The sequence below is a fragment of the Zophobas morio genome, unplaced genomic scaffold (assembly GCF_036711695.1).
Source record: "Zophobas morio isolate AGI-343-1 ecotype UQ-CSIRO unplaced genomic scaffold, CSIRO_AGI_Zmor_V1 ptg000009l, whole genome shotgun sequence".
Lineage (NCBI taxonomy): Eukaryota > Metazoa > Arthropoda > Insecta > Coleoptera > Tenebrionidae > Zophobas > Zophobas morio.
Genome location: NW_026972114.1, coordinates 11,822,100 through 11,848,691, shown reverse-complemented (window position 1 = coordinate 11,848,691; position 26,592 = coordinate 11,822,100). Strand labels below are relative to the sequence as shown.

At 36.3% G+C, this 26,592-nt stretch overlaps 1 protein-coding gene across 2 annotated transcripts in view; it reads left to right on the top strand.

Moving 5' to 3' along the window:
* Nucleotides 1–3,070: 3,070 nt before the first annotated feature.
* LOC135125922 (ecdysone-inducible protein E75) overlaps nt 3,071–26,592 on the top strand; it is a 42,329-nt gene continuing 18,807 nt past the window's right edge. The window contains exon 1 of one of the 2 annotated variants that reach the window (XM_064051700.1): nt 3,071–3,331. In XM_064051700.1, the coding sequence (XP_063907770.1) occupies nt 3,163–3,331 (169 nt within the window). In that variant the 5' untranslated portion in view covers nt 3,071–3,162. Of the gene's footprint in view, nt 3,332–14,910; nt 15,234–26,592 lie in introns of those variants that run through there. The other variant, XM_064051701.1, reaches the window with a different exon arrangement.

The following is a 26,592-nucleotide window of genomic DNA, read 5'->3' as shown; positions in this document are numbered from 1 at the left end:
CAATTTACACCAGGTCATAAAAAATTCGCTAATCGGAATTTAAACTGTCTCTCAGCAATCGGTGAAGCAGTTGTAAATATAGACACGTACATGGTCGTACTTTTTTTTTTCATTCAACAATCGCCAGGTCAACTCGTTGAGCGTTTTTGAGCATAAATTTTCAAATCTTAATTATTCGTCAACATAATATAGTCTAACAGAAATTTTCGGTCATTGCATTTAGAACGTAATAAACTTTCCAAAATATGTTTTTAAAAATAATTCTATTTAAAAAACAAAATTGTTATCTAGCAAAACCGGAAATCTTGTGGTTGTTTATAATGTTGTAAAACATTAGTCGCATAGTGAAATTTTTTAGCAAATTTGTTCGCGATAACCATAATGATTTTACAATGATTATGATAGATTGATTAAGGTGAAACACCTTGCAGTAAAAATTAGTCCACGCTGTAATTATTTTTTTAATGAAACTTGAAAACTTTATCTAGCTTTAGAGTTTTCAAGTTTTTTCAAATCAGTCTAGTTTCTTAGGTAAATTATAAAATTGATTCTGCGAATTTTATTTTTAATTCTAACACGTATAATTTAAAATAAAAGGAAGTGTTGATTATTAAACTGTAGGTAAAGAAGCAATGCTATAAGTCAATATTTCTTAATAAAATTTTGTGATGACGTTATCAACCTTTTTGTACGAACACATCAATTTAAATAGGTGTACTTACTATAATATTGATAAAAACAGTACTGTGTTCTCAAAATTTCAGGAAAATGATGTTTGTCATTTTTTATTTAATTAATGAAAGAAATTGGTTCCTTCTTTAATTGTTTTCAGACACACTGAATCAGTACTTTTGATAGTATTTTATAGTATAAGTGAGAGAAATCCTGGATTATAAGTAATAATCGAGTGATACTGATCTCATGATGATATGTACAACGTTTTATCTTACAGGAGCAGCTTTTATACAGTATAGAAGAAGGAATAAGATGAATCCAAATTGAATGCCCATTTAACTTAAAAAATCGTATTGTCATTAGATGTATTAGTAGTACTAGTATCCACAGTTACTTTGAATCACAGGTGAGCATTTTACTTTACTTGTTAACAATGTTGAATTTTTGTAGTGAGCAACCGAAATTAGTTTTTACAACCCAAACCAAAACCGACATTTTCTTTTGTTGTAATTCCTCATTGTAATTTGAGACTAGGTTTCAATCAATGTTAGCTGCAGATATGTACGTTATTAAAAAAAAATTGTTATACCAACTCTACACAGGTATAGAGTAGAAAGTTTGTCATATATCTATGTACTTATTTCTTGGTCGATTCCATATAAGAGCAATAAAACTATTTGACTAAAGTATTGTAATAGGGTCCACCTGACGAACGGCGTTTTGCATTTCCGGCTATCGTTGTCTGTGTCGATTTTTTCATTGGACAGATGATCTACAAAACTACTGGACTGGCAGTTGTCGAATTTTATTTGTTTGTTAAGGCTATCAGTAAATGGCCAAAATTTGTCTAATAATCCCCACAACCGTGTGATGACATCTTCTTTTGCATAATAAATTTGATTTAAATTTTCTAAAATAACATGCTTCTATTTTTGTGTTTATGAATACATCTTGATTTTTTACCCTAGACATCCAGACACTTGTAAAAACCAAACTGCAGCACCGAAGGTTGTCGTAAGCATGGCAACTTATTATTTAAAATTTGTCCGTTTATCCTCTTCTCCAAATTGATGACTCGCAATTTTGCCGAATAAAGCTTCACAGATTTTTTCCATGAACCGAGAAAGCATATTCTGTTAGCGTTTAACCAACGAAGAGAATAATTTAAAAATAAAGTTGTACATTTGTTACGACGGCTGAGTTTACTGTAACATTTCTCTTAACTATCGTTGGAAACGTAAAAAGGTGTTTGCTTGCCTCCTTCATACTTTCGCACAATTTTGGTTAGATGACCTACCTATAATTTTATAAGCTGTGTAGAACCTTCACCTTTATCCAAAGTGACGGTCGTAGGTGAAACGGAAACAGTTTCTCTCACTCCTAATCTCTTTTTATAAAGCATCCAGCAACAGTTTCAGAAAAAATCATTATTTACAACGGACTTTTAGACAGACTGTACATTAGGGATTACAAATTTATTATTTAAATCCCAAAATCAGTACTGCAATTTTAATGACTAGGCTGTCAGTTATGCATTTCACTACAGGTGTAAATGAAATATTCATTACTCGTTATAAGTATAACCAAATGAGGATTCAACTGGACAGATTTGCTTGCTACTTTTATCAGCTTTTATTGATAATATTATTTTGTAAATATCAATGGTAAAAATTGTGGTATTGCCGCGCGAAATTCAAAAAAGTCCGTTACATCTGGCCGGAGTACGAGTGCCAAAACCGTGTCTAAAGCAAACACATCCAAAACAAAAATTCGTCGAGTGCGATGACATCACATCATGATGCCAATATCATCACACAGGCAGAAATAATCGGTTCAATAACACCATATCGCGTTTTATCGCACCGGGAGTTTGTTTTTAGGGCGCAGTACTTTATCGCGTGAAAAAGAAAAAAAAATTGAGTTTTGCGTAAGGTTCTCGCCACTTGCCATTATTTACGTTATTTATTTATTTACATAACTCCTCGGAGGCGCGCTCATCAATGGACCCCCCTCACCTCCACCTCTTCGGCTGTTCGCGGCCCCCGTCCGTTTCCGCGTCAGCCCCGTGCCATGGGGTGGGGGCGGCAAAGGCCCATCGCCGGCGAGGTGTTCAAGTGCGAGTGAGAATAGGAACAGCGTAGTCTCTGCCTCCTCGCGACCTGAAATCGATAAGCAGTTCGCGCGGCTGGGTTCAGAAGCCGCATTCAAGGACAAGGCCAACTCGGAGCACACAGAGCGAACGCAGTCCGCACCGGCGGCTCATTCGCTCGCAGCAGAGTGTACGCGACAGTGTATTTCAGCAGACGCAATATCACCCCGTCGGGGGAGAAGTGCATGTGCCAGACGGCAGACTGTGGGGCGTCTAGGGTGCAGCGCAAGCGCGCCCCTAACACTTAACCAAACTGCATCCGATTTCACTTTCATTCGACGTGCACCCTTGGACAGCGGCGTCGTAGCGCGGCATGGTGGTGTCGGAGTGACGGTGAGATGCAGACCACGATCGTCTTCAAGGCGGAGCTGCCGGAGTTCCGCGTGCCGTCGGGGGCCATCGTCTCGTCGACGTCGTCGCCGGCGAGCATGCCACCGCCGCCGCCGCCCAGGCCCAAGCACCACGACGGCGGCAAGGAGGAGCCCTCCAGCTCCATCCCGGACCTTGGTGAGTCCTAACCCCGGTTTCGCGCTTGACGGAGGTGAAAATTGGCGCCCGAGTGGCACGTGGGGTTGAAGCGCGCTATCGCACCGATAACTGTCGCGATGACAAAATAGTCCTGACCCTGACAATTATTATTTTTATAAACAGCAAGGCCGCGTTATCTGCGCTGAAGGTAAATTTAATTAAATAAGCATTGACTCCGGAATGACCACGCCGAACTCGGAGGTCTGGGTTTCATTGGCACAAAAAACAGGTCTAAGGTCGGAGAATACATGACACAGTTTAGCCGAGTGCGGAAGCGGCTAAGGGCAGCCTCCGCATGGGTTCACTTGCGAAATATTTATAGCCGGCCAAGAGAGCTTAAACCTTGCGAAAATTGGCACCGGAAGCGCCGATTGTTCTTTATTGTTTCCGTATAACCGACTTGAATATTCATAACTTCGATTTGACATTTTTTCCGACGTTGTTTTGCTTTCACTGCTACTTTTCTGTGAGCGCTAATTATTGTTTACTTATGAATTTCACCATTTAAGTGCTAGTAATTGGATTATTCGCGTTTCCAACGCACTCACTCTTTAATTCACCACGAAAAAATGCAACAACATTCATTATCATTCTCACGGATCGTTACGCATTCACATAATGCACCCCGAATTCACTACACCAATTTCGCACGTGCGTATAATTAGTTGCCTAACTTACCATACTAAACCAAGCTAAATTTAAATTATTACACCACCTCCAGCAACAACTAATTCAATCCATAAACGTAATGGTCATAATATCTTCCCGCTTTAAGGTTTTTCCAATTAGAGCGCTCCCCGCCCCCAAACAAGGGCACTTGTTCATGGGGAGTTTCGTCCACTCACAGGAATCTCCAAATAACTTTCAATCGATCAGTCTCAGCATATCATAAATTTTAAAACCGACTTGTCAGCCCATTTCAAAAGTCCAGAAAATCACCCCAAATGTGCCATAATTACCATACTGTAAATTACAGTCATCTTCGGGATTGTGTTGTTGTCACAACTGTTGTAAATCACCTGCGCTGACCAAGAAATACCTTGGTTATAAACAAGTCATAAAATTGGTTCGCGTTCCTTCCTATAAACACCTGAATAATTGAAACATGATCGGGTTCGGCGTTGTTTTTTGTTTGATTGAGTGCAGGGGCGGACTGGCGTTTTGACGTCTAGACGAGTTTTTGCGCCGAGTCGAATTTTTTTTTCAAAAAAATAGATAACGACAATTCACCGCGAAATAAATATCTGTTCGAACACTCTGTTATTACATGTTTGATGTCCGGTTACAACCTTCAGTTATATTTTTTGTTTGTACTTTAGGTTTAATCAGAACAATACAAACATCACCTGTTTAATTTAAGGGTTCATGAATTTAATCAGATTGAACCTGTTAATTTAATATGTGTTATTATTGTATTATTTTAGTCTAAAAAGGGAAATTTCGCTTAGAAGGATTTTATCACAAACTGATTTTATTGGTTCTGCTTATCAGGAGAGTATGAGCTAATACGAAACGTATTTTTATTGTTAATTAAAAACTATAGTTATTACTATTGTTTTCCTTTTGCGATATTTTAACCTTGTTAGTGAAATAAAAGAAAAATGTTATGAATTAAGAATATTTTCAAAAAAGTATATCTTGTTGGATATTACGTCTACGTCATTTTATCAAAAGATTTGTGAAATATTCATTGACTTTAAGAAAATCATTGGCATAGTAAAGCCGTGTAAAGCTTTAGAGCTATACAAATACTCCAATTGTTTCTTGTCCCTCAAAAGTTTGTTTTCTTATCTCGTCCTCTCCTTTTCTGAAAAGCCATACAAACTCGTAGAGAGTCAATAAAGCCTTTTACTACAAATGCGAAATTAAGTGTAGGGCAATGGGGGAAATTTGGATGTGACCCTGTCTGGTCGGGTTGTTTCAAAGTGAGGAACCAATTTATTTGAAAGTACCCATTGTTATTCTAAAAAGATATATCATATAGTGTTTTTAAAAGTATGAACAAAATTAATAACATGAACCATGTCCAAATTGTGTCGTTAACAAAGAATATTTAAAAACTATTTACCTTGTGTGATTCATATTTTAAACATTCGGTATTTCATTTAGCCGCAGTTTAATAAATGTTGACCTTCGAAATTTGCCTTTATAAACCGAAAAATCTAAAATTTTATTCCTGCAGCTTTACGTACGAAGGTCACTCCATGAAAACTGGTACCAGAGCAACTTTATAAATTAATTTTTCACGTTGGCACTGCTTTTGTACTTGTTTACTTCTCCTAGAGTACGATTACCTCATGTCAATACCCTGTTCAAAATAGCCTTAAACCTGTACGCGCAAACCATGTCTAAAATTCTAATATTTTAACCTGTTTTTGGCTTTGAGGTGATAAATAATATAGCGTGTAATGCCTTACATTATCTACAATAGCCAAAGGCAATGTTCTGAACAAGTTTCCGTTTTCGCATATTTGTTATATCTTAAGTATTGTTCTGCCCTACAGTTCCAGTTGTTTAAAGAATCAAAGCACATCTCTTGATGGTCAAACTTTCGCGAGTAATTACCTTTTTTAAGTACAAAGGCAACGGCTGGCTTTCATAAGTTTAAACTCTTATCTTCACGAAAATAGATAAAGTAAATTACAAAAGTTTTTGTTGGTGGTTTGCATAAACGTTAGATTTTATTAGCTCATCGCAAGATTTTTTCTTGTCAGTAATTTTAACGATATAGTGATATAACTGGCCAGATTATTTTTTTTTTGTGATAAATTACGACGTGATAAACTTAATAACGCTTAATACTACTTAATACTTTTAGGAAAAAATTCCACGTTGTACTGGTCACTGTTTTAGAGGGTCATCTGCGGTTGAATCGAGAATGGATAAGGAACAAATCTAATTTATGCAAAAAACTGTCTAATAGTGAATAATAATAAATAATGAATTTGATGACAGTGTGTAATTGTAACATTATTATAAAGAAAGTTTAGATGTAAGAAAACGAAAATTTTGATACCAATAATAATTCAATATATGTTTTGCCTAAAAGAATAAGGTGTCGGTTATGAAGTGAGTTCCCAATCGAAAATGTAATCTTAGTTCCTAAGTTAGCCCCACCACAACGTCATTGTTCACTATTTCAAAACTAGAACTATAACTAGACAGACTGTGTCGCTGACCGTCTAAATATACCCACTTGAATTTGCGTTGTGTTTAAGTTTACAAATTTTTCATTATTTGTATTTAACGGTTTTCCTGTAAGCAAGAAATTCAGTTGAGCAAGAAGTTGTTGCTGGAGAATTTCGCGCCAATCCTCCCCTGCCCCGCATCTCAAATCCCATTTTTATTCGTCGCCCCCATCGCCCTCTTTCGTGTGTTTTTGGCTGCACATCGTCGCAAGAAAGAGGCGACGTCTTGACGGATGGACCGTGTCAGAGCTCTAAATTTGATCCCCTTGTTGCCATATCGGGGTGAACTCGTGCCATTAACCTTGGCCCAGCGGCGGGCGAGCCGTAGGGAACCGGGGTGGTGTCGTGCGTTCGCCCCTCTTTATCCTTCTCTCCTTCGCATTCTCTGCCGAAAATAACCGCCCCTCTCCTCCCGACGCCTTAATTTTTTACCAACTACGGTTGGCACAAGTGCAACAACGGCCAGACGTGACATGGGGTGAGGTGCGAGAGAGACAATCGCGCCACCCCTCCCGTTTATGCAGAGGCGGAATGCAAGCGGGGCGGAGGCCAAATAAGGTCAGGGACCTGACGTCGAACTGCTACCCTTTCTATAACTCGTCTGAAAGCGGCCTTTCGAACGAAACAGAAGGAGAGGAACCGAGCACATGTCCCCATTAACCCGAGCGTACCGGTGCCACTGAACTCGAGGACGTTCCAGTCACTTTCAATTATGCGGCGGGATGATGTGTGGCGGAACGCTGGGACGATTTCGAAATATGGGACAGGAATGAGAGAGAAATCGGGCTTGGGTTCTGATTCGCGGTGGCTGCTGTGTCTGCCTCGGCGAGTCCCTTTTTGCCGATGGATCGATGCGAGACAGTAACCCCATTTATGAGTCACTCGCGACTTGCTCGTCCCACAACAAGTGTATTCTCGACGCAAACGAGACTCCCAAGACGGTGCGAGAACTGACGGCTTCTTGATTGGCATTGCGATACACCGCGGTCAAGACTTCGGGCTATCTTTTCGACGCTTTTTGATTAATTACGCACATTTTAATTAATTAATGCGGGTCAATTGGTGTTTAGAGGCTAACCAATTCCGCTACTGCAGGTTCCGAAAAGTTAAACGCGATATCCACGGTGTGTGTCACCTAATAAGCTAGCCCTTTGCTTCGTTTTCGGAATAACTAACTGCATATTATCAATAAAATCTAAATCCACTATATTTAATTACTAAAAACAAATACTTGCGCTTGTAATGACAATAATGTTAAAATTGGTGTGTACAGTATCCATTTTGCACTCCCGTGTACAATGAATATTTTGCGTAATTATAACAGAAAAACTACGGATCACACAGGCGTCATCCATACTTGTTGAATTTAGTCATGGATCATGCAATATGACAGGTGATTTTAAACACTTTCTTTGTTCTCTCGTTTGTCTCATTTAGTAGTACACTTTTTTCATGATGATTAAGTGCCTTTTCGTAAAAAAAATTGGGCCTACACTCGTCCTCGCCCCTGAAGCACAATCGATTCAATCAGTCGTAGGCGCCAAAGTTTGTAAATTTCGTAAAGGACACTATAATCAAGCCTTACCCGATCCGTAAATCTGATCTATATTTTGTAATATCGATTATATGTAATGACTTGACACCAAACTTCAAATAATAAAACTAGTTTCCTTGTAAAACGAAAAACAAAATGCTCACTTCCTAATTAGTTGTAAAATATTTTTATAGATGATTTTAAACGCTCGCTCTGTTGACAAAATATGATTTGACGGCAGTAGTTTCAAATCTTTATACATTGAAGCAACCAAAAATAAATATTAATATTTTAGACATATTTCTATCGACTAAGAAGTATTCATGGAAATACTCACGGGGAACATTTATTCCAGTGCCTGGATTCGCCGCAACTCAGCCCAGTTTTTTACATAACTTACTATATGTATTTGATTCTACAAATTTTATTTTTTCATGATAACCCCTACAGATTAAAATTAACATAAAAAAATGGTTGAAGATTATATTGACAATTCTCTCGCCTCTAAAGTACAATAAAACAAATTCAGCTTTTTCGAAAAAATTTGAAATTTGGTAATACGAATTTTATTTTTTAGGAGAACCCTTAAAAGTTCATTCACAAATTTTTATGAGTCACCCTGTATAACCATTTCAAAAAATGCAATGATAAATCACAAGTATCGACTCATCGTAAGTGTTTTGCACATTTTGGATAGGATTTATTCGGCAAAATTTTGAGATGACTTCATCAATTCTTTTGAGGGAGAGGATAAACCGAGATATTTTGATTAAAAATGTACCATGCTGACAATAACTTTACGACGTCTGCAAGATTTCAAAGCCTTCGCTTCTGCAGCCCCTGATTTAATCAATAAAATAAATTGACGTATTCATTAATTCTTTGTATCAGTAATTTAAAAAAAAAAAAATATGAGTGCATTGTTAAACCACAAGTATAGAGTCATAATATTTTGCATTTTTCAGAGAGGATTTATTTGCCAAAATTTTGAAAGGACGTCATGAGTTTCTTGGGAGGAGGTAAACGAATCAGTTTTGATTAGCGATTTACCATGATGATGTTAACCTTAAAACGTTTTCAAGATTTCAGACCATTCGGTTTTCCAATTTCAAAGTTAAATTACAAAAAATTGTTATACAATTTTGAATTTTTTTTTCAAAAATCTGGATGTCTAGGGTGAAAATTCGACACGGATTCGTATATTAAAATTGTAAAAGTATCATTTGATAAATATGTCTTTTCTGACTCGTAGGGCCGTTTTTATTTAATCAGTAAAAACAAGGTTCTATTATTGAATCGAACAAGATTTAGTAGATAAAATCCTGAAAATATTTGAAAACAAGAATCGCCTCTGAAATTTGGAAGTTAAATTGGAAACAAAAATATTTAAATTTTATTAAAAAAAAATTGTTCTAAATTTGTGAATTATTTTCCAAAAATCTATAGCTAAATGTTAAAAATACGGGATATTAATAAATCACAGTTATAGAATAATGTTATTGTGCACATTTTTAATATGTGATTTAGTTCGCACTTTTTATGACGTAGATTTTTGGAACACTCCGCCGGGCAGTGTTAGCGATCACCTGCCTAGCAAAATCGCCAGCAGACGACAGACAGACGGAAACGTGAGACCTACTTTTCTACATTCAAGTAGTTATGAAACGTCTAGATCTCATGAAATTGGTCGTAGGTCAAATGGATCGTTTAACAATACTTCCCTACCTACGCTCGGCAAGTAAACCCTAGTCATTACTCAGTGATCTATTCCCGGATGCTTTAACTATACCAGGTGCCCTAATTTAATTGTTCCACTCTGATAGTGCGTCAATTTTAGAACTTTAATTTTCAAGTAGGCTGTGGTGATAAATTCAATATTTACGACACGTCAACTGTCATACTTCTACTTTATTTATCGCTTATTTTTTTCTAAAAGGTAGCAAAACCACAACTTTGGTTTTTCATTACAAAATATCCATAAAATCACGACTAAAACTGGTGTTAAAACAGAAAAACGCTTGTAAAAGCACAGAGCTGCATTTGGGGTTGCATAACCAATTCACGAGATCACACAGCCGAAAACTTTCACACTTGATGTGATATTTTACGACAGTTCCCCGCAAGAAACCTCTTCCGAAATGAAAATATGTTGATTCAAGCAAATAACGTGTCTGGTGATGTTTGAGTTCCGACGAAACATCGTCAAATCCGCCGCCCCCTCATTCTATTCAGTTATTGCCTTCCTCCACCCTTACCTGTCTGGGGTGTCCCACCCCATCCATAGTGTTAGTAGAAGAGTCGACGGCCGGTGCATAACCGTCTGGATGCCACCAGTGGGGTGTTGTCATGGTGACTACGACCCCGTCCGTCCGTTCCGACCCTTGGCGCGTTGCACCGCGTTTCGTTTTGCAATCGATAGAATAATGAGTGGCAGAGTGTGGGGCTGTTTTTATAAGACACGACAACACGGTAGTGCGCCCCCGACGGTACGGCGCCACCCTCAGCCACGATTTCAAAACTTGAATTCAAACTGGTCAATTACTGACTGCATTTTATTGTAAAAAAACATCGAAAAATTGGGCAAATACAATGCTTATAGGCTGGTCAGTCCAGGTCGTGCTTTTTGTTTGGTTTTTGACTGTGAAGGTTATGATTTGGGGTAAATTTGAGATATTAAAAAAAAAATTGTTTTTAGATGGTCGGTCCGGGTCGCGTGGGTTTTTGGTTTATTTCGGGAAATTTCGAACGGTCGACGCGAAGCGCCATCTGTGGCCGTTTGGGTAAAAGTGGGCGTTCATGCGCACCGTAGGGGCTCCAGCAATCGATGAAGCCTGCACTTGGCCTTCAAAAGTCGCGGGGAAGTAGCACGTGGTCTGCTGAGGGTTTTCACCCCGATTTTCCCGGGAAATCCGGCGCTCGCCGCCTACTATCTATATTTTTCCCTCTGATTAATCGCGTTAACGCACGAGGGGAGAAAAGCACTTGCGTCGTCGTTGCAGAGAAAAGTGTTACGACGCCTCGAGCCCGCGTTTTCGCTTTCTTCGAAAATCGAAAGTGATCGGCTCTTAATTTTGGTCTTTTTGTTTCGTGAGGTTGGTATGTGGCGTTAACGAAACGCGCTTCTAGAACAAGGTATCGGTGTCGTCAACCTCTGAATGGCCTATAGCAGTCCTATTAATTCATTATTTTTCACTGTCACTTTTATCGCGTGATACAATCGAAGCTCTCCGTCTCTGTCTTTCTCGTTTTGGGGTCGTATGCGTCCGCGCTGCTTTCAGTAGATTACATCGGCCTAGTTTTGGAAGTCGGTTCAAGAAACTCTAACCGGGTCCGAGGTAAAACTATGACGTTTAACTTTCTCATGGACACGGCGTACCTTTTATGGCATTTCCCAACGAAATCGAAACTTGGCGTTTTCTGAGCGCTTTTCGCTTCTAGGAAAAGCGCGAAAAATGGATGCTCGAAGTGGATTAGTGGCGGATAAATAAACAGGCGAGACCTTGATTTGATAAGAGCTATCTGTGCGATAGCAGCCGCATTATACGATTATATCTGCGGGTCGATGACCACGAATGATCTAGCCTCAAAATTGAGGTCACTGTATTTTTGTAATAAAGAATATGGAAAATGAACTGACACACATCCCGTCCACTGAACCCTTTCTCTCGTTTTTACCCTTCAAAATGAAAACTGCCTTGTTTACTGCTGACTTCATCGAGAACCTACTTTTGCATTGTTGCGTCAATTTTGTTTTTTAATCCTTACATAAGTCAGCGGCAGGAATGTTGGCAACAGAACAAAGGGGGGAAGTTTACGTGAATCATATCGAGGGTGGGGAGAGTTCACTGAGTCACTGGGATTTCGGGGATGATCGACTTACACCCCGCCAAGCTTTCAACAAAACCCTCGATTCAAATTAATGCGAAACGTCGTAGTGAAAGTGAATAGACACTAGTAGGCAGAGTAGAAATAGACCACAACAATGAAAGAACTGAATTTCAATAAGAAAGAGAGAGTGAATGTATGTGAAACTTATAATTTCACATTCGAACTCGGAGTTTTATTATTAAGCTAAAATCATGAAAGTTGAACAGATGATTAAAGCGTAATTAAAAGTTATGGATGAAAATTGAAAGTGTCACGTTTTGCATTGTTCTAACTAAACACTGAAGACGGGTTTGTTTTTATTCTGCTGATTCGAAAATATGGAGCTTGTGTAGATACGCAGTGCGCGCAAAATGAACTGTCTTGAACTATGACTTTGCAAACGCCATCGAGTTTAAATCAGTATACTTTCTAAGAAATGTTTAGAGAAATATTTTTTTTTTGTTTTACATAATTTACGAATGTTTGTCTTTGGTTGCCAGAGTTCATTAATAACTCAAGTTTGCATTTTATTATCAACGAATAGGAATTCAATAAGTTTGCAAATTTTTGCTAATGAAAGGCATGAGAAAGTCCATTATGCACACGAATGAAAGTAAAGAAGTGTTTTTATATTTTAGCATATCAAAACAGAACTAACACTTTACAGACAGGACAAATGAGTTTAATTTTAGCGATGAACGCGAAGTTAAAATTCCCATTTTTGTTGAACGATGTTTTCACAAATATAAAAATTTGTTTTTACGTTCGTTAATTAGATTAATTATGTTTTTCAAATAAGTACACCCTTTTTAAATCAGTTTGTATCAGTGTTGCAAAACATACCGGGTGAAATAGTGAAAAAATGCTAATTTTGAGTGGACGTTTTACGCGCATTTTTACCTTGGATGTATTTACGACATACAGCAATTTTATACGCTTATTATGTTTATCTCATTTGAGACACATACTAACGTCTACTTGAGATAAAGTACTAAAATCCAAATTGGACGAGTGAATCAGCAACCGATATTTTTATGCTCTCCTTTTCTGATAACTCTGTAAATTCAAGTATTTATTTTAGACTTGATTGAAAATTGTAGATTTTGGATTATGGTCAAGGGTTTACTTTTTAGATTTTTTGCCAATATTTACAATGTGAGATGTATGTTATTCAAACTTAAATCAGCGATTTTGCAACGATAAAAACGGGGAAAATAATATTTTAACAGTATTGTAGAACATAGTCCAGGTTTTCCCAATTCGTCTGTTCGAATGCGTCAAACTGATTAATTTGAATTTACCGTCAAAACGTTTAGAGTCTAACTAAACTTTGTTTCATAAATTAAAATGAAAAAAAATAAATAAATTTGAATTATCACATACCTACTACATACCTCTAAGATTTCCCTCAAAAATCTTTCTAAAAATAGTTTATTGTACAAAGGTGGCTTACGTAATAATAAAAAAAAAAAAAACTAAACGTTACTGCTGGTGAAAATATGTTTTGAGATGCTTGGTTGTGCTTGAGAGGCAAGAAAAATCTGAAACGAATAACTTTACCGACTATTTATCTTATGACTTATCTTAGAAACATAGCTTAAAGTGTAATTTAACAAAGCATTACATGCATGCAAATATTATTTAAGTTTCACTTCGACCTCCAAAATCATAAATCTGGAAATAATGTAGATTAACCATCAACGTTAAAACCTACAGTGTAAAATTTTGGTTCTAAGAAGCATCCGTTTTTAATTCTGTACTAACTTTGTGCGAGTTAGCAAAGCGCTCTTTGTGTTAAAAATATCAGAAAATAGTGTTACAATTCTCTGGTGTTTAATAGCATGGCCAACATTAAATCTGATTTTAAGGTTAAATTAAATGTGCTTTGTCTGAAATAAAAGACTTAAAATAACAATTTGATCTTAGATAATTTACTGCAGGTGAAACAGAAAGTGGAACGAACGTTCGTGATTTTTGCCTTCAACTTCGTCTTGTCGCTAAAGAGATCTAGGGATTTTTAGATTTTTATTGTGGAAATTAAAGTCAGGGGATGAGATTTGGGGGTCAACAACCCAAACGTAATACGGAGTATATGTTTTTTTTTTTAATTTTGACTTTAAAACCAAAAACTCCATCTTCGGAGCATGTATTAAAAATTTATTTGTCACATTTTTCAAAATCGATAATAGCATCGGAAAAAGTGTTAATGCCATGACAGTGTTGAAATCATGTTGTTGAATTTTTTTTAGCGTTAATTTAAAAATGTTATTGGAGGTTAGAAAAAGAGGAAAGAGGTATTAGTTTCTGTGGTTTTCTGTCGATATGCGTTTTCTAAAATAATGTATTTATTGTAGTACTTACAATTTTAATGATTTAGGTTGTGCGCTAGAAACATTATTATTTTATTTAGAAAAAAAATTTAGAGTGAAACATTTTCTGGATATATTGTAGAAAATACATGAGGCACTTGATGCATATTTGGAAACATGGTGGTAACGAATTTTCAAAAATGAAGTCAACTCTCTACGTTGTTCTAGATTAATCGCCAACATGGCGACACAATTTTGCAAACATTTTTTCTTCTAAATTTTATCAGCGTGCGTTAATTAGCAGAATTCTTTGGCATGAGGCAATAAACGTTCGATATCCCCATGAAAAATAACGAAAGGGTTCGTTGACTCTCGTAACCCAGTCGCGTGTTGGTCGTGCATGCCTAGCGTAATAGGGTAGGTCGTTATTTCGAAATTTCCAACCGAGAAAAATCGCTCATTTCCACCACCTGCAAAATCCACCTCGACGAAAGCGAAAGTTTCAATCTTCGAGATGTATTTTTTTCGACTTGAAAATGCAGAGAAGACCCATCGAACTGGTAGGTTGACAACAGAGAGTGCGCTGACCGGCGAAATCAGTTAGTGGGTCAGCACCAGCAAGAAGTTCTGCCTGAAACACTCTCGCTATTCAGTTGCGCGAAGTCAGCAGCGCCGCGAGAGAACTTTTTCAATTCGCCAAAACTGTCATCACTCGATAAAATTTTTATCAGTCCTAGCAATCAACGTTCCTTTTTTTTTTAAACTTAATTTAACCCAGCGCTGCCATCATTTCGGTTGTGATTGTTGTTAGTTTTGTTGTTGTTATGTTTTAAAAAAGTGACTTTCGGAAATGACGGTCAACGATTTTAAAGAAACCACTTGTGCCACCGCCAACCAAGACGACATCAGCGTGGTGGTGGTTGAGGCCGTCATCCAACCCCTTCACACCGACAGCGAAAACCTCCTCGGCCGCGTCTTGGCAGGTAATCCCGACATTTAACAAAACTAACCCACCTTTAATTATAATGACCAATCGATTGATAGCTGCCAAAATTATCCCGGTTGCACACGAGTGCAGCGGTTATGACCACCCCAGATCGCCAAAATTCCTCTACTATAGTCGCACATTGTAGCCTCAGTCATGACACACTCTGATTAATAATTAGTTAAATCGCCACCCCATCGCCAAAATCGCCCCCTCGTTGCACTCTCGTCGCTAGCCTCCCCCACAGGTGCCCCTGCCTTCCTTCATTTTCACTTTCCTCCCGGCATCTCTAGCGTCGGTATCTAGGGCAACGGCACCCCGCGTTGAGGCTAGTTCATTGCCCCTCGGCCTTCCACTCGGCTCGCCGTCTCTCTCTTTACACGTATCCGTCCTTGTCTCGAGCACTCACTTTTAATTCCACAAACAGCCCGAGGTTTAAAGATCCGTGTCAGCGAGCCGAGCCTCGTCCCAGGGTGCGCTTTTACACTCGCGAACTCTGCGTTTCGTGTATCTGGGCAGAACGAGGTCGCCAGACCCTCGGAGCGAGGCTAGTTCGTTCACCTTTTACGTCGGCCGCACGAATCTGGGGCAAGATGAAATTAAACTAGAGGTTGAATGCGAAAACAGCACATGTGCCTAGGTTTAACCAATCAACGTTGGGTTTCATCTCCCTCCCCTCGTGCACTATAGTAACCTCGAATGCGAGTTCAACGCTCCGCGGGTAAATAGGTTACCTGCAGAAAGAACCCTTGTGTCAGATTTGCGAATCGTGATGAGAACGATCGAAATTTTCGACTGACGGAAAGTGAAAACGTCGAAAATTTCTGTGCTTGGGTGCCGATGACGTTCGGGTCTTTCACGCCGAACTAACTTTCTCCGGCCTTTTACTTGTTAGATGTTCTAGTTGATAACACAAAAACGCATCACTTTCTATCACTTTCGATTCGACGATACGATCGGTGTTGGCGCTTTTTTTCCACCGAATTTTCGACAACCAGAAACGTTGCGCTGGACATTTTCTATTCTAGTCGTTTTTTCATAAGTGTTGTCAAAATTAGCGCCTCGAGATATTTTTCGCTTTGTTAAGTTGCACAATTCAATTTTGTAAAGAAATAGCGTTTTTAACAACTTTTTTGCTTTACGCAATGAACTCTTTTTTAAATATTTACAAATTTTGTAACGTTGTTTTGATTCATACTTTTAATATCAAACCCTGACGAATTTTTATACTTGTTTCACAATTTAACTAGTACAAACAGTTCGGGCATTAGACACGTCATAAGGTCTAAATTAGCTAGACCTATGACAACAAGCGTGACTATATTTGCAAGCGTATCAAAAATTGACTACGTAAGCTATAAAGCTAACACCTTTCGTCATACGTACTGTACTGTACAATAATTATACTATCGCTGCTATCATCGTAACATGCTAATTTTTAATGTTTATTTATGTGTCAATAAAAGTGTGCATACTGTTTTTAGTAAACATAGCTGGGTCAAATCATTTGCTTGTTTTGATACGTCTACTGTGTTTTTGTATTTATCATAAATTCAGAAAATTAATAATGCCGCAGTATTTCATAAAAGCGAGGCTGAATTGCAAAATGTATACATCAAGTCTGACAGTTGTGACAGGCAGCTCTTTAATCATGTACTTGCAGTTTTTACATTATGGGTTCATTTTCCATTTGGACGTCAACGGAAGCATATTTTATCGAAAATTTCCACTAGCCGGATTTTTAGTACCACACTGTCTTAATTTATGTTATGAACAGAATTTGCGGTGTAGATGACGTTGTCAAAAAATTATTTTTAATTAGTAGTCAAGAAATTGGAAATTAACCCTGCGCTAATCTTGCACATCATGGTTTTGCTTACACGTAATATTAAAAACTATTACAAAGTCTGGCAGCTGTTCCTTTAATGTCAATATTTTTTTATGTTGGGGCACCTGAAATTTAAGACTCGATTTGTTTACATTTTGTTGATACGAGTACATCTGCTTTGTTCCAACGTTATAAGTGAATTCAGAAACAAAGAACTGGACTTGTTTAAAGACGTTACAGTTACGCCTCGTAAAATAAATTTAGAACCAGCTATTTTTGAATTTTAATCAGAAAATTCGATCCGAGTTTAGGTTTTTGTTTCAACAGCAGCTGAGGCAAAATTTCAACGAACATATTTAAATTTTTGAAGCAAATTTTATTATTAATAATAAAGCAGCTGGTATATCAAAGTAGTATACATTATTTTTCTATCAAAACAACCAAATCGTGTAAAAGATGTATAAAAATCTATTAAACAATAATTCTGAATACATTTAGAATTTTTCGAGTGATCTGTAGAAATTATGACGTCATTAATACTTTTTCAGCTACTAAAAATTGTAGATCTGAGACAAAAGTTATAGTTAATTTTTTAAGGGCGTGAACAAAATTATACATATACACAAACTAAGAGTGACGTTGATTATATTTTCAATTAGATTAAAATGTGTAATCCAAGATTACATGTTAAAACAAATGAAATAAAAAAACTGGGTTAGATGTTTTTCATTTTTGAAGTGACTTCATGTCAGTGTTGACGTTTATTTTGTTTTGCAAAACATACATTGATTCAAAATTGTTTAACATATATGAAAACTGTCGGGTTAACTGTGAAATGTGTATTTTGCGTCGAAAGAATATTTCCCTTAAATAATGAACTATAGTTTTGTGTGTAGTCTCATAAAGTCATAAGATGACATAAAAAGATTTTTTTGCCACACAAAATTGACATGTTGTTTTTCATGTGGTTTATATTGAACGATGTAAAGGGCAGCATTTGTTTATCCTCTTTTAAAAATTTATGTTAATTTGTTATTGTAAAAAGTATACATGACGTCATCGCTCTGACATATTAACCAGAGAATTTCAAGTTTGTCTTAAAATGTAACCTGAATGTATGTACAAGTGTTTGACTCATTCGAACATTTTTAACATTTTGAGAATTTTTTGTTGAATGTTTATTTTATTTTTAACATTAAATTAAATAGTAATTACATAAAATACCTTAATAAATGGTACAGAACGTACAAAAAATGTTTGTTGCTTAGTTGGATTTTTTAAACCAACAAAAATTGAACAGTTTTCAAAAAATACGTCTCCATTATTTTTTTAAGTGTAGTCCACGGTATGTTCAAACCTATGGTTCAAACAGTAGTAACGTCAGATACAAACATGACAAACGTGCAAAAATAAAATTATAAATTGTAAGAAATTATTTAGCAAAGTCTTGTTATGTAATCTATAAATATATTTTAAAAAAAGATCTGCGTTGGCTCTCACTGTGGGAAAATTTTATTGTCACAGCAGATATTTTTGGAAATCACTACTTTTGAAAACTGTATTTTTGTGTTATATTAAAAAATACGAGAAATAATAAATCTGTAAAGTTTTGTGAGAGAAGTTTGATAATTTCACATGACGTTTAAAACACAATTTAATTTTATTTTCTTGACAAATTGCGAAAAATGGGAACTGCCAGCTAGAATGAAAAGGCACTTTTTCAAAAAACTAAAGCCCCATATTTCATGGTGTTTGTTAGTCGTGATCAATATATGTGGTTATAGTGGGCGGTTTCTAAAAGATCCTGACTACGTAACAAAAGTTTAACTAATCTAAAACGTCAAAAGAAACCACCAGTCATTATGAAACACCTATTAATAGAGAGTGAAAGAAAGTGTTTTCCATTTCTAAGTTTCACTCTCACGCAAAAAACCCCTCTTCTCCGCTTCAAAACCCAGCGACTTTTTTCGCCACAATCATCTCTTGATTAGAATCCGTACCCTATAACTCCTACAAACATTTCCATTACATTAAACTGACATTGGTCTATCTATAGCCCGTGTCCTATTCCCTTCCCACGTCAAAGACAAAGATGGCACTACCCCTCCCCGTATCACGCTAGAAAGAGACGAACGCACTCCCGCTGCAGCAGCACCATCCGGACTGGTATTTATTTGTATAAATGTGTATACGCTGTTGGCGACCTCAAAAACAAGAGGCAATGCCCTAGTCTCGATCGTGGAACGCGTTGACCTCGATCCAACTAGTATTCGCGATCTTTCTGCTTACCCGCGGAGAGATTACATCGACCCCGAGCCAAGGGATCAATGAACTAGCCTCGCACTGGATACTCCATGACCTGGATTTCGTGCCATAAGCACAACGAGAACTGTGGAGAGCTACGGGGTCCCGGGGACGAGACTAGCGAGCCTGTCCCATATTGGCAAGCATAGTCAAGGTGAATGGCCATGCATCCCACCGGCGGCGCGGCGGCGGCGACGGAGCCGGTTTTGGGGCCACCTGGCCAAAAAAGTCCACCACCACAACGCACACTTCACCAAAATCCCGAAACAATTATACAATTATGGTAATTTAATTATAGTCCAACCCTGTTGTTCTTATTCTTGATGCGTTTCGCACGACTCACCCTCCCCTGAACAATAATAATACTACAATTTATTAAGATTGATATACAACGTCTTGGTAAATTGACCAACGCGCATTTTTGTGACTAAAGTCTCCCTAAAACAAACAGTTATTGCAACATAGTGGAACCCTAGTGTCCGTGTTCTTGATGCGTTCCGCACTACGCACCCTTTCTAGTTTCCTTCAAACAATAATAATACAATTTATTAATACTGAAATAAAACGCCGCAGTGCCCGGGCTGGTGGCGGTTCCGCCGGCGGCACGCACGTGCCTCTTATGATATGATGGGCTGCCGAAAAGTGAAAGTCGTCAGAGAAAGCACATGACTTTTCTCGTTTCGACCATCCACTCTCACTATCGGCCCGACTGACTGCATTCATCGCTTTCGATGCATCGTTGACATAACCGCCCTCGATTGTTGTAGAGAAGACATTTCGGGTTAGGTCTGACGATGGGCTTCCTAATGGCGAAACGGTCGCTAATTATGTGATTTGGTTTTGCAATTTTGCCAAATTTAAGCGTGCGAGGTGACGAAATGATTTCGAGCGAGAAAAAGATTATTGTGAAAAAGTGAAAGCATGGAGCGGTGACCGAGAGGTGGGTATTTTCAAAATATGGGGCTTCCTGGATGGAGGAACGGTCGGCGCGGATTTATAGTGGGATGAGCGAATTTGGCTGACGTCATTTCCGGTGAAATTATAAAAGTTGTCAAGTGGGAAATGTGGTCGAGTTTGGCGGGTTGGAAAAGGCGGGGAGTCGGATTTATAGTAAGGGGTCGCGGTAATCGATTAACACTGTATTAATATCAGGCTAAATTAAGACAAGTGTAATGCGGATATTGCTTAAAACTGATGATTTTGTAAGCAACAATAACAATTTTTTGGAATTTGTCGTTTCGGAAAAATACGATTTAATCTGATCTTGATGTCTGTCATGTAACAGTAATAAAATTTTACTGCGTCTTGGAATTTGAATCTCGAGAAAACTTATTAATGAGTGCCTTCATTATTGGTACGAAGTAAATGGTGAGCCCTTTGAGCACGGGTTGTACTAAAACTAAACTTATCAGTTTAGAACAAAATTAATTTTCCACACAGCAACACCAATCAGATTGCATCCGAATTAGCACCGATCGCACTGTTGCTTAACAAATCAAGACAATTTTTGTATTCGATAAAAACATTGCCATTAAAAAAAAAAGATGTTAATTTTGGAACTAAGAAATTATTGAAAGTAAAAATTTGAAAAACTTGCATATGAACAAAAATTTCAAATAGGTGCAATGTGGAGTCATTTTTGCTGTCTATCTTTATTTTTTGAATTGTACAACTTGATTTTACGTACAAACCCCACATGCGTAAAATTAAAATTAAGAACGGATTACTAAAGCACATAAAGATGCAAGCCGGTTTCAAATGCATTCTCTCCACAAAAATTCACGTACGTCATTAGTTTTTTGAAGGAGATGATCATTTTTTTTTATTACTTCTACTTGTATGTTAAAATAAAATACAGGTTCATTATTAAAATCCAGTAGAGCACTATGTGTAAGGTAAAAACACCAATAAAAACAGTACATACATATTTTGTAAAATCTGCTTTATTCTTTAATTTTTAACCATTCTGGATGTCGTTCCAAAAAATAAAAATATAGCATTAGAACGTGAACATCAATCCTAAATAAAGCATTTTTAATGAACAATTATATTTAACAATTTTTCGTCATAAAATGTTTGCAAGGGGGTGGATAAATAAGTACATAAAAGTTAGTTGATATTCAGTAATCACTAAGTCAAGCCCGATTTAACTCATTCCACTTTTTAAAATTTTACTTTCAAATTACGAAAATATCATGCATGTTACGGTCTTTTTAAATCAGTTTAAATCTAAATTAAAATATTTCCATCAAAATAACGCTAATGTTCTTTCTATTTTTTACTTCCTCGACGTTTCATGACTCCCGGAGTATGAAACAATAGATCTCCCATTTTTGCCTGTCTGTCTGTCGTCTCTCGTCTCTGTCGATTTTTGATTAGACAGATAATCTTTGAAACCACTGGACTGATTGTTATCAAGTTTTATGAGTATTGTGTAGATGGTAAAACGATAATCAAAATTTGTCTTACTTGAAAATTTTGCATAGTAAATGCCATCTACATAAAATAAAATATGAACCGGTACAAAAAACTGAATAAACATAATTAAAGCTCTTAATTTTTTATTTTTCGTACTAATTTTAGAGTTTTAATTTCAAATAATTGAAAAACAAAAAAAAACTAAAAATCGTGACTTAAAAAATGATATGTATTTAATTTTCTTTAGATCCTATTTTTTCAAGCCTGGTGCTGATGTAGTAATGAGTAGGTCCGCTAAATACGGGCATTTTCGTAATCTACTTATAAGCTGTAAAACTTCAAGTAAACATGAAATTAAACACTTTCAAAATGATTTTCCAGCTGCTATTAATACTTTGAAAATGTAACAGTAACGGCTTGCGAAGTTTAAGTGGTACTTGTACATACATAAACGAATAAACTAACTACCTTACAAAGTTAAGAACGAATGAAACAGATATAGAGGAACTTCATTAAAAAGCAGTTTGCCAAAATCGTCAACGTCTAGAAAAAGAGCGAGATTTTTTTGCACCGTTCTCCACATCCGGTTAACATGTAGTGACCCTATGAATAATAATAGCAAATGATAAATGCCATTTTTTAATACACAAGATGAAATAAGATGCCTTCATTGCGATATTCACCATTTGGCATCTGCGTTTTTTTTTGACATGATTAATGATGACTCCATCTAACTTTAGTGCAGTTACAGTTATAGATGTTTCAAGCGCACAGTGGTACAAACCCGAAATTCATGAATTGATTTCGATGACGATATTAAAATTAAAATGCACATATGTATGTGACTTTTAAAACGGAAGTCTTCAATTATAATGTACAGGTTTACGACGAACAATATAAGCATAAAAACGCAATCGATGATTCATACAGGTATCATTCAGTCGATAAAAATAAATACTTCAGTAAAAGGTGGAAAGGTAGTTAGAGTTCACGCCTCAAGGGTAAATTGAACGGGGTTTATTGATAAGTAATGACCACAACTACATAGTATGTATTCGCGTAAATGTCATTTCTATTCCATTGTTGTATCCTTGTCGGTACATATTACAAAATAACGATACAAAGGTGTACAAAAAATTGAAGTTGGGTATTTAGCGTCAAATTTTGACGAACAGGTTGGATTTGGAATGGAGCGTAATTACATTTCAGCACGAATACAATATTAATTGGCAGTGCTCGAACAATTACAACACACTTTTAGTAAATATTCATAATTACCAAAATGCGTTTATCGAGAAGAATGCCAACACATACAAATGAAAGTAATTAAGTCAAAAAATAAATGACGTAATAAGCAATTTCGGTGGACGTTGATTACCATAATAATTGCCGCCAACGCAAACAGTCTTCTAAATTTTAAAAGTCTTTAATCGTTTTTTTGTACCGCTTTTTGCTTCTTCGGGGTGGCTGTTCGAAGGACGACGGGTCGTTCACCGTTCGCCGCGAGGTTAAAGCAATATGGGTCATTCGCTCCTTTCGTGGGCTTATGCAACTGTAATGAGTTATTGGAAACCTTGTGGTCTAGCTCGGTCATTGGCATTCACAGTCTTCAATTATAATCATTACTAGCGGTGATTTATCTTTAGCAGTAAAAACAACCGATCGAACACCACCCCATCCACCCTCTTTCGTCCAAAAAGCCCACTCGTGACCCCGATAGCCGCAGTTCTACGACCCGCGGTCAGCCTCGATCCTTTACATTAAAACGAGAAAGAATTTATGTAGATCGTTTACCTTTCGTTCGTAATTGGGCAATTGGTTAATTAGTCGAAATCCTCTCTCTTTTGACGCAACAGCGTCCAAAGACAACGAGCCGAAGAGAAATTTTCGTCTTTGCGTTGTGCATGCAAATAATTTTGCACGAAGGTGAGTGGTTCCCCCGCCACTGGCTAAATTGTTGTAGAAGCCCCCAATGCTTGGACTCGGTCGTTGACCAAAGCGATGAAAGTGGGACGGCACAATAGCGCCAAGGCCTTCGATGGCTGGGGTTCGGCGGCGAAAAGTGCGTGGAGGAAAGGGAGGTTTTTGCAACGCGATTTGCTTTATTTCGGTGAAGCAAACTGGATTAATTGGATCTGAAAAATGTAATAGTAGGTGAAGCGATTACGTCACGCAGTGTTGCGTTGCGGTGACGTCATTGGAATTTTTAACTACTTGCAGATGGCGGCGCATTACCTACTACGATGCAGTTGATTTACCACAATAGTTTCTGCTAAACCGTTATTAAGACATGAGACCTATAGATGATGTTGAAATGTTCAGTTTTAAATCACATTTAAATATTGACGTATTTTTACTGACGAAGAAGTCACTGAGAGCTAGGGAAAATTGCTTTTAGTAATAAAATTATCGAATTATGAAATTTATAGAACTAGAATACAAAATATTACATTGTATTACCAAGCTAGAAAGTTTTAAAAATTGTGAAAGTGCAAAAAAACTCATGTCGTGTTCTGAATGTTGTTGTAATTTTTTTTCAGAAATATATTAGATAAATTACGTACCGAGAAAATCGTTTTATTATTGAATGTAAACACGAGTAACACGATTTTTTTTTTAACATTGTGTACACAGAGAATCTTTAATTGTGCAAATCTGAATTGAGTATTGATTTACAACTAGAAATGCTTAAAAATTCTTAATCGTTAGTTTTGAATATTGTAGCACATATACAGTCTTTCTAAAATTCCGGACAATGTCCTTTGTAGTCTATTATCTATGAAACCTTGAAATAGTAATAATAGTTGAACTTTTAAAAACATTTTTGTAGATTTTCAATAACTGAAATCTTTAAGTCTATCAGTGAAAATATTGACATTTCAGAAAGCAAATAAACAGTTTAAACCCTAAATATTTGGTATCTTTAAATTCTCATATCTTACAAGGCCACTTAAAGTAAATACATATGTAATATTCAATAAAAATTTGGAAAAATTGAAAATGCTTACATTCTTGTTTTTATTTGAGTATTTGTGAGACCCCAGAATATATTAATCTTAAAACAGAACATATAACATAATTTAAAGCATGGGAAAACAGTAACATAGTGTGCATTTGTTTTTGTTATAGGGTTAAAAATTTGAAACACAAATTCTTATTTTTGTCACTTAAAAATATCAATTTTTGCTGTTTTAAAAATCGTTCATTAGTGACATGAAATATATTATAATCACTGTTAAATATGATCTAATCTTGTAGTTATTTTTGGCTGTAATTTTAAAAAACTGTTGTTTGATGTTGGTACAGTATGAAAGTTAACCAAAAATGCTTAACTTAAAATATAAAACAACATTTTTAATTTTGGATTACAAACTGCAAAAGCGATTGCTGCGAAAGCAGTAAACATGGTAAATCGACAATGAAAATTTGTCTTATTTGTCTCCTCCAATAAATTGATGACGACATTTCAAAATCTTGCTTTAAAAATCGCACCTAAAATATACAAAACATTATGCGTCTACACTTGTGGTTTATGAAAGCATTGGCTTTTTTTTAAATTGCTTGAGTGCTTTTTTTTTAAATTACAAAATTTGATATTGCCAATATGATTTTTTTTATTACAGAACAGTTTTAAAAAATATTTATACAGTGATAAATCACAAGTATAGACCCATCATATTTTGTATATTTTCGATAGGATTTATTCGGCAAAATTTTGAAATGACGTCATCAATTTTTTGCAGAGGATAAAGAGATATACTATGATTACAAATTTACCATGCTTACAATAACTTTATAGCGTCTGCAAGATTTGAAAGCATTTGGTTATGCAGTATCAAAATTAAATTGTAAAATATTGTTATAAAAATTAGGTTTTTTTTTCCAAAAATCTGGATGTCCCGGCTAAAAACTCAACACGGATTGATCAACTCTATATTTAGGAGTATGTTATTTTAGATAGGTATGTAATTTAAAATCCATTGACTATGTACGATTTTGAAATGACGTCATCACATTTGACTCGACTCGATTACTCGGGAAGTAAAGATTTCTTACGTCAATATGACGTTCACTTACAAAAACAAAATATAGATTTAAATAGATCAAAAAACTTGAAAAATTAGCCACTGTTCGAAAATTTCGAAAAGAAAAATTAAACTTTGAAGGACTATGTTTTCTGCATTTAGGCAAAAGATTTTTTTAATTTAATATTTTTCTCTGCTCCTAAACGGTCCTTACATGGTGGGGCGCAATTTTTTAAGCAACCTGTATGTTCCATGTCAAAAAGTTGATAACGTCATGACAATTTTGTTATGAAAACTCCCTTAAAACATGTACACAGCTTGCTTGTTTGTTTACTTATAATTTAACAGTCCATCCATGTTTTGATTTTATCATAAAAAAATCAAATTTTTGTAATTTATCAAATAATCTCCATTAATTTGATTGTACTTCAAGGGCGAGAGATGTTTCTCCTAAATAACTTTAGTTTACCAATTTTTGGATTATTTTTTCTTGTAGTTGAAACATAAACAAACAAAATTAAATTATTAACTAGTCAGAAGTTATGACCAGAAGGAGTTAAAAATTAACAAAAGCGCCAAAGCTATGAAGTTTTCTCGTTTAATATTTTATACGTGTTCAAAAAACTAAAAAAAAATGCGTTTGAAAATGTACATCAGTGTTTAAGAACTCGTGGCTAAACTAATTGATGAACCATTTCCGTAAACGCTATTAAAAAAATTGATTGTCAATCTGTCCATGTCATTAAAGTCACGCCCCTCCAAAATATGACGTTTACCTAACC